At 33.7% G+C, this 13,877-nt stretch overlaps 2 protein-coding genes across 2 annotated transcripts; one reads left to right on the plus strand and one right to left on the minus strand.

Moving 5' to 3' along the window:
• The first annotated feature begins 276 nt into the window (after positions 1–276).
• On the plus strand, positions 277–9,004 carry LOC130654754 (glycine amidinotransferase, mitochondrial-like). Its single transcript, XM_057457369.1, has 7 exons — positions 277–450; positions 5,004–5,082; positions 6,215–6,511; positions 6,681–6,902; positions 6,987–7,124; positions 7,457–7,786; positions 8,372–9,004. The coding sequence occupies exons 2-7, from the start codon at positions 5,026–5,028 to the stop codon at positions 8,495–8,497; spliced, it is 1,170 nt and encodes a 389-aa protein (XP_057313352.1). The 5' UTR covers positions 277–450; positions 5,004–5,025; the 3' UTR covers positions 8,498–9,004.
• Positions 9,005–11,104: 2,100 nt separating this feature from the next.
• On the minus strand, positions 11,105–13,440 carry LOC130654755 (DNA damage-regulated autophagy modulator protein 1-like). The gene is made up of 2 exons (XM_057457370.1): positions 12,831–13,440; positions 11,105–11,680 (listed from the first exon to the last, which is right to left on the minus strand). Exons 1-2 carry the CDS (start codon positions 13,191–13,193, stop codon positions 11,198–11,200), a joined length of 846 nt encoding a protein of 281 aa, XP_057313353.1. The 5' UTR covers positions 13,194–13,440; the 3' UTR covers positions 11,105–11,197.
• Between the last annotated feature and the right edge of the window lie 437 nt (positions 13,441–13,877).

Raw genomic sequence — 13,877 nt, forward strand, 5'->3', positions numbered from 1 at the left:
CAAAAAAAGAGGGAAGGGCTAGGCTGAATAAAGAACTTATGGCAATTATGTTGCTTTGTCGATGTAAACAGTCGGAGCATTGACCTGAGTTTAACAAGCACAAAAAAAAGAGTTTGTTTGACTTTTAGATCTCTTTCTTTGTTGAAACATTGTTGATGATAAAGCCACTCTTCGTATGCGCCTTGTCCCCGGGGATTTTTGCCGTTCTAATAAAAAAACGGCATGGTCTACACCATGCCGTTTTTTTATTAGAACGGCAAAAATCCCCGGGGACAAGGCGCATACATTTGTTGATTGATATTACATTATGTTTACCGGCTTTATATTTGTTTATCTGTCTTAGTAAATGCAGATTTTAAATTAATAATCATACTTTCTTTTGTGAAGTAAACTGGTTTTATAATTAGCAAGGAGCTGCTATACTGCCAACAAGAAGATATTTGATTTCAGGTATTACGATAAATTTTTATTGTACATTTATTTTTATTTTTAAGTGCACTCATTGACCACAAAAGATAGACGAATAAAACTTTTTCTCTTTATTATTTTGTGGAAAAGTGCTAGCTCTCAATTCACCTAATTTATTCATACGTTTTTCAGTGCTAAGAAAAACGACTTGGGACGTGATCATGGTGTGCGGAAATTTGAAAACAAAAACATCATTTTCCCATTATTGGGATGTGACATAGTAACGGCTCGTAAAAGTTGAAAATTTAGAGAATTCTTCTTCACCCTTTCACTCTAGCAACCATCTTTGCATTAGAATCAATATTGTCATTTTCGTTACTCTTAACATAAGATCCTTTGCTTAGGAATACTAACTTATACAAGTGGTTAGATGGTGTTCCTTCAAAAACCAGTTCTGATAGGTTTCCATTTGTTTTGTTTAGTAAGTAAGTAACCGGAAGTTTTATGTCCTTCAGGATTCCCTTTTAATGGCTGCTCGTCCCCCCCGCCGACTGTAATTGTGTTACATTACCGCCAGAGATACGTATAGCATTGCTAATTACTTGCCTGCCCACGAGCTGGTTAGCAGTAGATGGCACCAAATGAGTTGACAACACTACATGGGAAGTGCGCCGGAGAACTAGGGCCTTTATGATTATAAGCCGAATGCTCTACCAATACACCATCTCTGCTAGTTTAAAAATTAAAAGCGACACTGTTTTAAACACAAAGCATCTTTCATTAATAATGTTGTTGTTTTAACAATAGCAAACGTGAAACGTTGATTGTTGGCTACCCAAATGCAAAGTCGAACAAAGTCGCGCATGTCCTATTTGAAGTGAGATACGTATTTTTCTTGACAAAATAACCCAAAAAAGAGGAGCAGAATTGATGCTTATAAAATATATCAGCATTTTTCTTTGCTTACAAAAATTTCTAACATTTTAAAATTATAAGTGTTTTCGTCCTTTTTCTCGAGGCGCTCTCTGTTTTTTTAGGTTGAAAATAGAGAAATATATAGCATAATTTTTTCTTTGTTTCATCTCAGAATCCCTAAAACGCTTCGCTTCAGACCTAATAGACAAGTTTACTTTATTTTACTTGTTTCAGTCTCTGCTTTAACATTGCGTATGTGTTTGCGTCGCAAATGTGAACCAGGCTGTAGCAAATTTCTAATGGCTGGCTTGCGAGAGAATTTAAGAATTTGTTAGGGATGAATCAAACTCTTTGACGAATAGAAAATATCTGCTTCAGGAATAGTTTTAAATGCAAGCTCAAAAATAGCATTATAACGAAGTTCGCATGGATATCGGGAAAGGTGAACTATCTATTAACTTCGCAAATGCGTGCTTGAAATAGGGAACGATCTAAAACGCATTTTATGTTGTTATTATTTGTAATTATACATTGCCTGGCAACTTGAATTGATTTCACAATAAGATTTCTAATCTAATGTGATATAAAAAAAATTCTGAAGTTAATCCAATAGTTATTTTATGGCTTACAAAAACAATTACAAAATCGGACGATCGGTTACACGATATAGAAATGATCTGTTTTTAAATTATGCTTTGAGCCATTCTCAAAAAAGTGCGACATTCGTGTCCCCCATGTTCGGCACGGCCCAGACCTCTATTGGAAATATTTTTTCGAAAACCTTTTTTTCTAAAATGCGGAAAAACATATTAGATTAAAGATAAAAAAAAACAATTTTGGCATATTAACATTTTTAGTGTTGATATTCAAACAGTAGCATCTCTGATTTGGGAAAAAAGCCTGTCCCCAGCAAAAAAATCAATGTTTGGCGGTTGATAGCGCCGATTGGTTTTATATTTTAGTAGAAAGCAGTATTTTATGATGAGAGTATATTGAAAAAGTGTTTCTCCCCAAAATTTCATGAAACCTTGGCCCAAAATAAAAAAGCTGCACTAGTTTGTAATCTGTCCTCATAACGATAGTAACCTCCGTTACGACTTTTTAACCGCCCCTATAAATTATAGTGGAAAAGTATACGACGCCCTTTTCTGAGAATTTGAAAGCTAGTTATGTCAAATTAAAAAATTCAAAAATATTTTTATGATATTTTGACTTTTCAGGTTTTCATTGTAGTCAGAAGTTTAATTTAAAATTTATTTCGAAAGTTTGTGTTATTTCTCGTTATGAAATAACTTCAGAGCGTTCCAATGATTGTGAACAACCACAAATATAAAAATAAACGGATCAAATAGACTTTAATCTAGATTTAAAAAATTGTAACATACGTGACTTTTTTTTTCTATTCTCTCTTGGATTATTTTTGTTACTTATGTCTAAAAACCACATTGATTTTTGATATCTTATATTTTTTTAAACTTTCATGTCCCATTTTAACAATTTACCATTTACTCGTTTAGTTAGTTAGGTAGATTAACGTATTATGGAAATAACTTAAATTTTTTCTTGTAATTTTTAGCTTTGACATTCCAAAGATAACTTTGTATTTCACATTCATTTTATAAGTTTGTGTTCTTCTATTTCTTTATTGTGAATATCTAAAGTCTCCCCTTCGGGTTTAAAATAAGATTGTTCGTTCATGACCATTTTTAAAAAATTAGAAGGAATTTATATCCTTGTAACGTAGGTTACACTCACTGATTTGATCCTTTTGAAGAAAATGTAAAAATCCAAATATTTTGTACTGCTAACCATGAAATTCCTTTCGTCAAGACTCTAAATTTTGTAAAAATTCGAAAAAAATATTGAAATCTGACACATTAATTTTCCATCTTGACTACTGTCAAATGTCGAACCTTTTTGAGAATGGCTCTTTACTTGTTTGGCTGTCCGGTTGATTATGGATTTTCCCACAAGCAAAACATTAGCGCCCATTCCTCCAGCCTATGAATTTGGTTAATGTGTCTATTCTGATCACGAAATAATATTTTTTATTTATTTTCGTTTCATTATTTGATTCATATTTATTTACATGTACTTTATTCATTTATTTATTTATTTATTGTGTGGATGTTATCCGTGTAAGAAGTACCTTATCGGACAAAGATTCGCTATCCACAGAAATTCGTGTCAATTTTGTCTGTTTTTGAAAATCCTTGTTTAAGCTTTTTTACAGTCACTTGATACGTCCAAAGATATTTTGTCGGAAAATGCTTTGTTCGTAAAATTTTACTCCCATATGTTTTGCATTTAATGAATTAAGCACGAGTTACCTAGTTCGTAGGATAAGGCTTCTTCTAGGAAACAATTTCCTGTCAAATTGAAGCGGATAAATGATAATTGAGACTCCACAAACAACGGACAACAGACGACGATGGTACCAAAGGTGTCCGCTAATTAGAGAGTCCACTTTACTTAGCCCCCTCAGCCAGGTGGCATTTTGGAGAAATTTCAACAAGTTTTGTATTATCGCAACATTTGTTACAGCAATGTGTTTGCAGCCAAAATTAATTATTTTTGCTGGATGATATTGTGTCGAAATAGGTATGGATTTCAATTGTAGGAAATTTGCTTTTCGAGAAAACTGAAGAATTACAGCAGCTAGTAATTATTTTTTTTATGTGAACAAAGCTGAAAAAGTTACGTAGCGCCTGAGGGATGTTTCTTGCCTCTGGGACTTACGCAAAAGTACCAAAAAAATGTCATCTTGTGTGCCGTGTTATTTTTATCATATTGAGCACTATTACAAACATTTTAACTTTGCTGCCAATATTTAGATGTAAGATTAAAAATTTTTCTGTCTGGGAAAAATATCTCAAAAACATTTTCTTGTCTGGAAACTATTTAAACAACTTGAGATCAGCCTTTATATAAGTCCTTGCAATGGGTTGGTTCACGAAGGCGGGCTTGCACTCAAACGAATGTTGTCGAATCGATCGATGTGTTGATGGAATCGATGTTACTAAAAATAGAACATTGCATAATCTTCGTCGAAATCAATCAAATGCAAAAGTAGGAATGCCTTCTACTCATCTTTTGTCGATCGATTGAAATTTATCCAATGAGATCATTGGTTCTTATCCACGTGATGTAAACAAATGTAAACAAATCGACGAAGAAATAAACGTTCACTGGGACAAATTGATCCTCTTCTTACCGACGATTTTATATACTCTCGTAGCACACAAGAGTTACGGATTCTCGTAAATACCAGGGGTATTTAAAATTGTTGACAGAACAGAGCTTGATTGTGATGTTTTAAATCTTTAACCAGAATTTGATATTCTTTTTTCCTTCCTTTCTCTATGAATTTGTCTCACCCATAGCGTTTTCTTTTGCATTGGCCAATTTCTCTCTGCTTATTCCTTCTTCTTAAAGCAGCATCTAATTTGTGTTCTTGCCAATGTCATGTTTTCGAATAAATTGGCGCGAAATATCAAATTTGTGTTATTGTTTTGAAATAAATGGAACGAGGCATGGTCGAATGAAAGTCAAAATTAATTTTAATAAAAACGCCATCGATAAGTTCGACCACATTCATTGAAACCCACCTTAACATTCGAAATGGCATTCGGTCTGCAAATAGTATGTTTTGTTCTGTTTCATCAATACTGTTGTTATAGGAAGTGAAAAAGAAAATCCAGTATGATGCATAGAACTTTATCAAGATTTCATTCGGTAGCAATGCGACCAAATATTAGGGTAAGTTTATGCTGCTTGGAAATTTGTAAACTTCACGAGGCCTAAAAAACTAAGCAATTATTGTGGAAAGTTTATCATTTCTAGACGATAATAGTTTAGTAGGCGACGTTTCTGTAGATCCTTCTAAGCAACTAAGCAACTAAGCAATTTGTAAGCAACACCAAAAAATTAATTAAAAGACAAAGGTTAAACAACATGATTATAAAGACAACAAAGTTTCAAAGACTTGCCTTGCTCGAAAAATCATACGATGTCTCAAACGACAAAACGTGATTAAAGCAGAAGTTTGACTAACTGAAAACAAACTATTAAAAATTTAGGATTCTCGATAATGTAATCAATAAGCAACAAGAAAGTAAATAAACGAACGTACGCAATATTAGAATCAGAAATCTTTTTGGGTTGCGTGTGAAAAAGGTGTGTTGTTAGCTTCACAATGACGTAATTCATGATTTTGGGATTAACTAGCCCCATTTGTGCATTGGAAAATATGTATATTAAAACATTACAAAACAAAAAAGCGCAAAGGTTAATTTTTTAGTTTCAAACTGTTTAAGCTGCCTTTACACTTACAATAATACTAACTTATTGTAATGTGGCGTAACAACTTAGAAATATAAAGAAAAGAAGAAAAAGCAAGAAAAGCTTCCTATGTTTTTCAGAAAAGGATTTCTTTGTAAATTACAAATTTAACTCAAAGTTCTGGCGATAACAAATTAAAGGCCCGAGCACACAACACACTTTTTTGTCGTGCTCGTACGTGGCTAAAAAAAGGCTAAAAATGACTTTTGAATTATATTTTTACTAGTTCTTATTATTTTTTATTTTTTAGAACTTTATGACTCCCAAGCCACTTTCGTATTCTTTATTTTCTTGTATTATTTGCTCAGGACAACCTCCCCATATTGGAACTGCGTTCAATGGGGGTACGGTAGGAGGGGTCAATTCGAGCAGCCGTCCTCAGACAGCAGCCGTTCAGGTAGGCAACCACTGTTGCCATGCTGTGTTCTAACAGAAAGGTTGAAATTAGGTGGTCACTGTGTCTTCAGTGGAGGTTTGATCTACCCTCCACACTACCAGAAAACATTCCCCGCCAGATTTACCAATCGAAAATTGCAGATTATTTATTTAGGCTGCCGCAGGATCATTTCGGCAGTACACAACTCCGGTGGTAAACTCGCATAATGAGTGGGACCCACTGGAGGAAATTATTGTGGGAAGAGCAGAAAATGCATGCGTCCCACCATTCACAGCAGTAGTGAAAGCTAACACTTCTGAAAAACATTGGAACTTCTATGAGAAGTATGGTGGACAAATGTTCCCTAAAGAACATATCAAAAAGGCTGTCGAGGAAGTAGAAACATTTTGCGGCATTTTGCGCCAAGAAGGTGTTATTGTTAGACGCCCTGACATCATTGATCACCAAAAAGTAAGAATTTTTTAGCTTTAAACAAAATTTAAGTTTTTTCATTTTCACTCTGCCATACTTGCCTTGGTGTTTCCCGCAAATGCGTAATTTCTATTTACGTTTTTTGCTGCTGCTACTTCCATTGTCGTTTTTGTTGTTAGTGTTGTTAGTGTTGCTGTTTTTCGTTTAGGAATTTAGTACTCCAGATTTTACTTCCACTGGGATGTACGCAGCTATGCCACGTGATATCATTATCACCATTGGCAACGAATTAATTGAGGCACCTATGGCATGGAGAAGTCGATTCTTTGAGTATCGTGCATATCGTGCATTGATGAAGGAATATTTTTTGAAAGGTGCTAAATGGACGACAGCGCCAAAACCTACCATGTCAGATGAATTATATGACCAAGTAAATGCCTGAATACCTTATCTACAAACAAAAAAAATATTTTTTAGCTGTCTTATTGCATTGTCTCCATCATTTCTTACTTAGGATTATCCGATAAAAAATGTGTTGGATAGACATGCGTTAGCAGCACAAGGTAGATTTGTAACAACAGAGCATGAGCCATGCTTTGATGCTGCAGATGTTATGAGAGCTGGCAAAGATTTATTCGTGCAAAGAAGCCAGGTATTATAAACAAAGGTTTTTAATTCATCATTTCATTCAAGAAATGTTGAATACGTTGTGCAATCTCTGTGACATGATTCAGAAGATACACAGAATTTTATCAAAACAACAATTTTATGAATTGGCAGAAAATTTGATTCTAAAGTCCAACTACGATGTGTGTGTGCTAGAAGGAGAGATTTCTATCCTCCTAATTGCGTGTTGATATACCAGACAACATTTTAACTTGCTGGTGTGAAATAGTTCTGATTCCTTTCTTATCACAAAAATTATTAACATCATTTATATAGATTTTGCCGTAATCGACTTCCTAAGAAAAACTCCTGTTTCAGGTCACAAACATGATGGGTATTGATTGGATAAAGCGTCACCTTGGTGACAAATATAACGTTCATGTTCTGTCCTTTCAAGATCCCAACCCAATGCATATAGACGCAACATTTAATATGATCGGAGAGGGCTTGGTTATTGTTAATCCTGACCGTCCATGCAACGAGTTGGATTTTTTTCATAAAGCTGGCTGGAAGACAGTAACAGCACCAGAGCCTGTTATACCTGATTCTCACCCATTGTGGATGAGTTCAAAATGGTTAAGTATGAACGTCTTAATGCTTGATGAGAAAAGAGTTGTTGTGGACACTGATGAAATCCCCATACAAAAAGTATGTCAAGCTTGTTTTGTTTATACTTTTTTCAGAAAAGATAAAAAAATGTTAAGTTTAAATTACATGATTTTCGTAAGGTCCAAGCTCGTCCCCAGGGGTTCTTGCTCTCAAGTAAGTTTTAACAACTGTAACAAACCCTGGGGACGAGGTTGTGTAGGGTCGCACGTAACTTTGTTGTAGATCTTAAAACTTGTGACTTTAATACCAACAAATATTTAACATAATGAATTTACAGTCGAACCTATAACGACCACCTGTATAAGAAAGCAACCTATCATAAATACCATATTTGACGCGACCACTATTTTTTATTCCACAGACAAAATAATAGAAAATGTCCCTCACTTTTTTACCGCTAAACGAGTGCGTAGTAAAGCATTAATGTTTAAATTAAAATTGCATAACTTAGAGACTACAGCGCTAGCATAATGCTTAAATCTCAAGTAGTTTCTTGCATCTCAGAGATTCTGGGAAGACTAAAAGGAAAAACCTGCCTGAGACGACCCCTTTTTAAGTCCCCAGAGTAGCCATTTTATAAAGGTTTGACTGTATTAACAGAATTACGCACATTTCTGTTTACAGATGTTTGAATCCCTTGGCATCAACTGCATCAAAGTATCGATGAGACATGCCAATTCCCTGGGTGGTGGTTTTCACTGCTGGACATGTGATGTAAGAAGAGAAGGAAAATTGAAAAGTTACTTTTAAATTTTCGTAATATATTTTTCTAGTATTTTATATTGCCTATGTACAGAAATAAATAGTTCATTTATATAATCACTGTACCATATGCCGTGCGCCCACCGAAGGTGATATTTTTTTTATTCTCAATGCGGATTTTTCGCGAATTTTGTCGGGTTTTTTTATTGTGTTCTTTTTTTTTTAATTTAAAGGCTTTTTAAATGTGTTCTAAGACCTTAAACCAACAATACCATTTCAAAGCCATTTTAAACCTTTGATTCTATCCCCTTCAGTTGGCATGCGGCTTTTTAACTTGACTAATAGTTTACTGAATTAATAATTTGTTTGTCATAGGAAGTCAGACTTTTATTTTGTTTTACATCCTTTTGAAATATGGCTTTTCATAATGGCGGCTTAACTACTAATCGACAACATATGTATACCTCTCTTTTAATTCTCTTAAATTTTTGTTTAATGCAGTGCGTGAAGTTGTGGTTAAGGTAAATTTATTGATCCAAGGCTCCAACCAAATCAGGTTGCAGAAAAAAAAGGTTTAATAAAAAGTCTAAATTTCTCTTTTTCTTAACAATGTTCGCCTCATTTGTTCAGCTTACGGTTGAACAGGAAATTTCAAATTGGAGAATTTGTTTTTGTTGGTACAAACTTTTTACGCCCGTTCTTACTTAAAGGGTTTTACCAATAGGTATACCATGGAGGTAGAATTTCTACCTCCATGGATATACCGAAATGGCAAAAAACGTTAAGACAATCTTATAAAAAGTAGTTTTAATTAGTGAATTATACAACTTCCTATATAGGAGAATAAAATCATGTAAGACGTTCTTAATTTCCTGCATTGCAAAGCCTAAATCTGTTTCCAAAACATATAGCATGGATTTAATCTTAAAAAACGCGTTAGACTGAGGTGTACAAAAAGTTCAAAGCATTTTGTTAATACAAATAAAATCAAGGAGACTGAATTGGATATATTTGGGAACATTTTATGCAACGCTCAAACAGCTTGTTCACATACCAACTATTGCAAATCCTCCGTGCATGCTAGGAGGATAGAAATAGTCATATGGGTGTATATTTTTTATCATTTGCTCTGGTATTACGTTTTGATAACAATTTCTAATGAGAATATTTTGCTTTAAGGGTTAAAAGTTTCTCACAGTATTAATTTCGCGTTATATTGACTCTTTTCAAGTGTGTTTTTTAAATCTGAAAACTTTGAAATGAAAAAGCGATATTTTATTTTAAAACTTCGATCATATACGGCTTTGTCGAAAATACAAGAAAAATATGAACAAAGCGGATAATAATGTTAAGGCTAAAATCTTTACTGGTATTCTATTATTCCTGAAAAAAAACACAAAGAAATGTCGGAAAATATATCTCTTGAGGTGGAATATTTCGCAAAAACAATCCTTGCGATATTGCAAAACTTGTACTTGCATAAGTAAAATGAGAACAACTTCAGGCTGATCATGTAAAAAAATAAGAACACCTCAAGCTGAAGCCACATTTTTTGTTCTTATAAAATAAGTGTAATGTGTTTGCTGCAGAAAGTGTGATATGCAGAAGGCGTCCGATATGTAGAAGTATTTCTAGGAGGCCTAACAAAAATATCAGTTGAGTGAGTATCTGTGAAATAACTAGTCGTTAGCCCGTGGAAAAATCCACGGGTTCGCCCGTCGCAGCTAAGCTACCATTTTGCGTGACAGACAGACGTGTACGGGCATTATAATATAGATATGTTTGGAATATCTCAACTTAAGCTCAACACAAGCTTTTTGTCATTAACAAAAAGCGAATCGGAGAACTTAAACCAGCTTTTTAATTGCTAGCGAAATTTAGATTTCGCGGAATTTAGTTTTGTGAATGGATATTTTCAATAAATCTCTCGAAAATATATTGTCGCAAATAGTGAATAACTAGGATTTGAAGAAACGCATTAATAAGGAGAGGACTAGAAATACCTTGCGAAATAACGATCAAAATATTTAAAAGAAACTACACCGAGGCTCCTTAAGAAAAATTTGACTTGCATAGAACGATTTATACGCTGAACTAGTTATTGCAGGTGTTTCTTAAATGTTTCAAGAGAAAATGGAAAGATATTCGATTAAATAAAACCGACGTCGGTTGAAAGAAAACAGGCGTCCAATGAAGAGATACAGAAGCGTAAAGAACACGCCTGGGTACGAGGTTCTATAATAGGTAGCATATTAATTTAATTTTTTAATTTTTTCCATTTATGTGTGCAATTGTTTCATCAACTATAGCGTGAAACATTTCTTCTAAACCTTAATTCTTAATAAGACAAAACCTGTGTTATTTTTTGTACCTGTTCGAAAACATTATGACTTCTAGTATCAACCTTGAACCCTAAGGATCTTTTATCTACACAAGATGCCCTGGGGACGAGGTTGTCCAAGTATGCTTGATTTCCAATATATGATGTATACGCGTATCATACTAAAATCAGCTGATCTGATTGAAGAAGATAGATCTTTAAGTACGAAACGTAAAAAATGGTTTAAATCCAGTTTTTGGTGCAGTATGCTGTATCAAAAATTATTCAAATGTTAAGCAAAAGAATAGTTAGCTGTGGAAGAAATACAAAAAAAATACTGCGTCATGCTTTGTATATTGGAAATCCGGCTGTCTATAATTTTTTAAATTACATATTGGATATCTGTTTATCTTTCTTATTGTAACGAGCTAATTATTATTATCTTCGTTCAACGAGTCCATTGAACTCATTTTCACGCACGCGTAATCCCCAATTCCGTCGTAAGAAATAATATGTGGCGATTTTTCTTGACAATCTATCAACAGCATGACTTGCTGAAATTCATCAAAATAAGTTATCGCAAATAACAGTATAATGACCACACAAAACCATTCAGATCCATTGCTGATCACATGAAGGGTGTAACCGCCGTCCGAAGGCATCCAATGTGCGATGTTGTGGTGTCTGGACGACTCAAAATACTGATAGCTTATCGCTGATGTGATGAAATATGTAGCAGCTGATATAGTGAATAATAAACTCATAAACAAGCGGAAATGGCAGAGCCACATGGAGTATAAGCCATACAACGCCACTTTGTATGTAATGTGTGTTTGGAGCCATAAATACATGCAAGTAAAAATGAAGAAAATGACTGCTCCAATGTCGTGTATTTCAGAAAGATAAAACTCCTAAAAAAATTAACAGATATTTATTGAGTTGATAGGGAATACATTGGGATAACATTTCCACACTCACACAGTCTCAGCAGGGATGGTTCACGGTTTTTAAAGTGGCGGGGAAGGGAGGGGAAGAGGGTTGTGAGTCACAGAATAGCATGCCAAAGAAAAAATTGGATTTCGACCTCTTGAAATGGTCTCAAATTGGTTAATTTACGGTGCTTTTTTATTCCAAATTGTAGAAATAGGACTGTCCATTTCAGAAAATTTTTCCTGCTGCGTTTCCATCTTGAGCCGTTTGTTCTTTATCGAACCTGAAGTTTACCATTTCTCGATGTATGCCTTCTTGACACATGTTTTTAATATTTGAAAAATACTACTGACGTTTTAAGATTTTAGCAAACAGTTAGAAGGAATCCCCCCATTCACTCCATTTCCCTGCGCCCTTCCCACCTTTTCTCCGCGTCGTGGTCTAGTCCAATTATTGCAAATTATAAATAGTACAATTTGTATGTATATCTTACTGTAATGAAATGAAAAAATTTTAGTTGGAGCAAGCAGTATATTATAAGTGTTATTAAAAAATATTGACGACGTAAGCATAAAAACCATAACTTTGAATAGATTTGTGGTATCTAAATTCGATATTTTTGGAATAAAGTACCTCCTTGGTCTCTCTAAGGGTGTTTACCGAACAATAATATATTTAAACACTGCTTTCAAAGCAAAAGTTTCAACCTTTTAAAAAGAAAAATGGTTTAACTTCATTGCCAATATATATATAGAATTTTTTTCAACAGTTTGGTCGCCTTTCCAACTTAAATGTTTATCTAACAAGACACTTAAATATTATGGATGTTTGTTTGCCTTTATTAATTACGCAATTTAGAATTAAATTAGGTAATTTAAAAGGCATGTTTTCAAATTTATTTCTTCTAAACCAATCTTGTAAATGTTTTAGTTCTGAATGACGTCATATATTGGGTAAAACCGAAACAAAGTAGAGTCGATATACCACAACTAACAGTTCTTCGTTAATCAAATGTAGAGAAACTCACAAAAGTAAATCACCTGAATGTGTTTTACCAGTCTAAATTTGGGATGAAAACGCGGAAGACTGATGAACTAAAGCTAAAACCACATGCTACGCTGGGATACATACCTTTCTGGATTGTACATTAGCGACGATCAGAGCTCCAAACACGCTGGTCAATGCTGTTAATAATGACAAATGGTTATACTTAAAAATCTTTTCTCTATTATCTCCACAATGTCTTGCTTGGTGTTGACACTGAAAATATCTTGTAAAGTAATTAGCTAGACCAAGAATAATGGAGATGTTCATGAGCAATGAAAAAGCGTTTGCTTCCGGGATTCTTGCACCAGTGTCGCTTATTGAAGGTAAGACAGGATATACATGTTTTTCTAGTACAGCTATACAATACGACGCTGCGAATGCGAGAATTGTAAAGACAGTCCACATGATGGGTAAATACCCCAAACCAAACGAACAGTCTATCTCCATAGTTGAGTTAAAGGCTTTATACAACCATACTTATATTACAATATATTTTATCTAATCGTTGTCGAAATGGAAATATCTTCTCATCATAATGTTCCTTCTTTCAGAAAAAAAATTCTCCCCACAGACACAAACCTTTTCACATAAATGCGTGGGATATAAAGACCTTTCCAGGACAAATATTTTAAACGTCTTTCGTATTATCCTTCGTAAAGAAAAATTATTTTGTCCCAAACCACCTGCTTCTCTGAATGAAGAAAAAAATAACACAAAGTTATAATCAAAATATAAAAATATTAATCTTTATGCAAATATATGCAAAGAGACGTACGCATAGATTAAATTTTATGACATTTGCTCTCACAAAAATGAATTCTTAAGTTTTACGACACTGGAAAACTGGGGGCTATACCCTCCTCCTCCCTCACACATACACTTGTTGCTGAGTAAAAATAATACGTTAAAAAACGGTGCTGTAGGTTCTGATTCTTGTTTTCTTCTTCAAATTATTATTTTCCTATCTATTCCGAAATCGTCATAACTAGATTTTTGTGTAGAAAATAAAATAACAAGCAAAATATAATATATATATATATATATATATATATATATATATATATATATATATATATATATATATATATATATATATATATATATATATATATATATATATATATATATATA

Source organism: Hydractinia symbiolongicarpus, chromosome 8 (assembly GCF_029227915.1).
Source record: "Hydractinia symbiolongicarpus strain clone_291-10 chromosome 8, HSymV2.1, whole genome shotgun sequence".
In the NCBI taxonomy this organism is placed as follows: domain Eukaryota; kingdom Metazoa; phylum Cnidaria; class Hydrozoa; order Anthoathecata; family Hydractiniidae; genus Hydractinia; species Hydractinia symbiolongicarpus.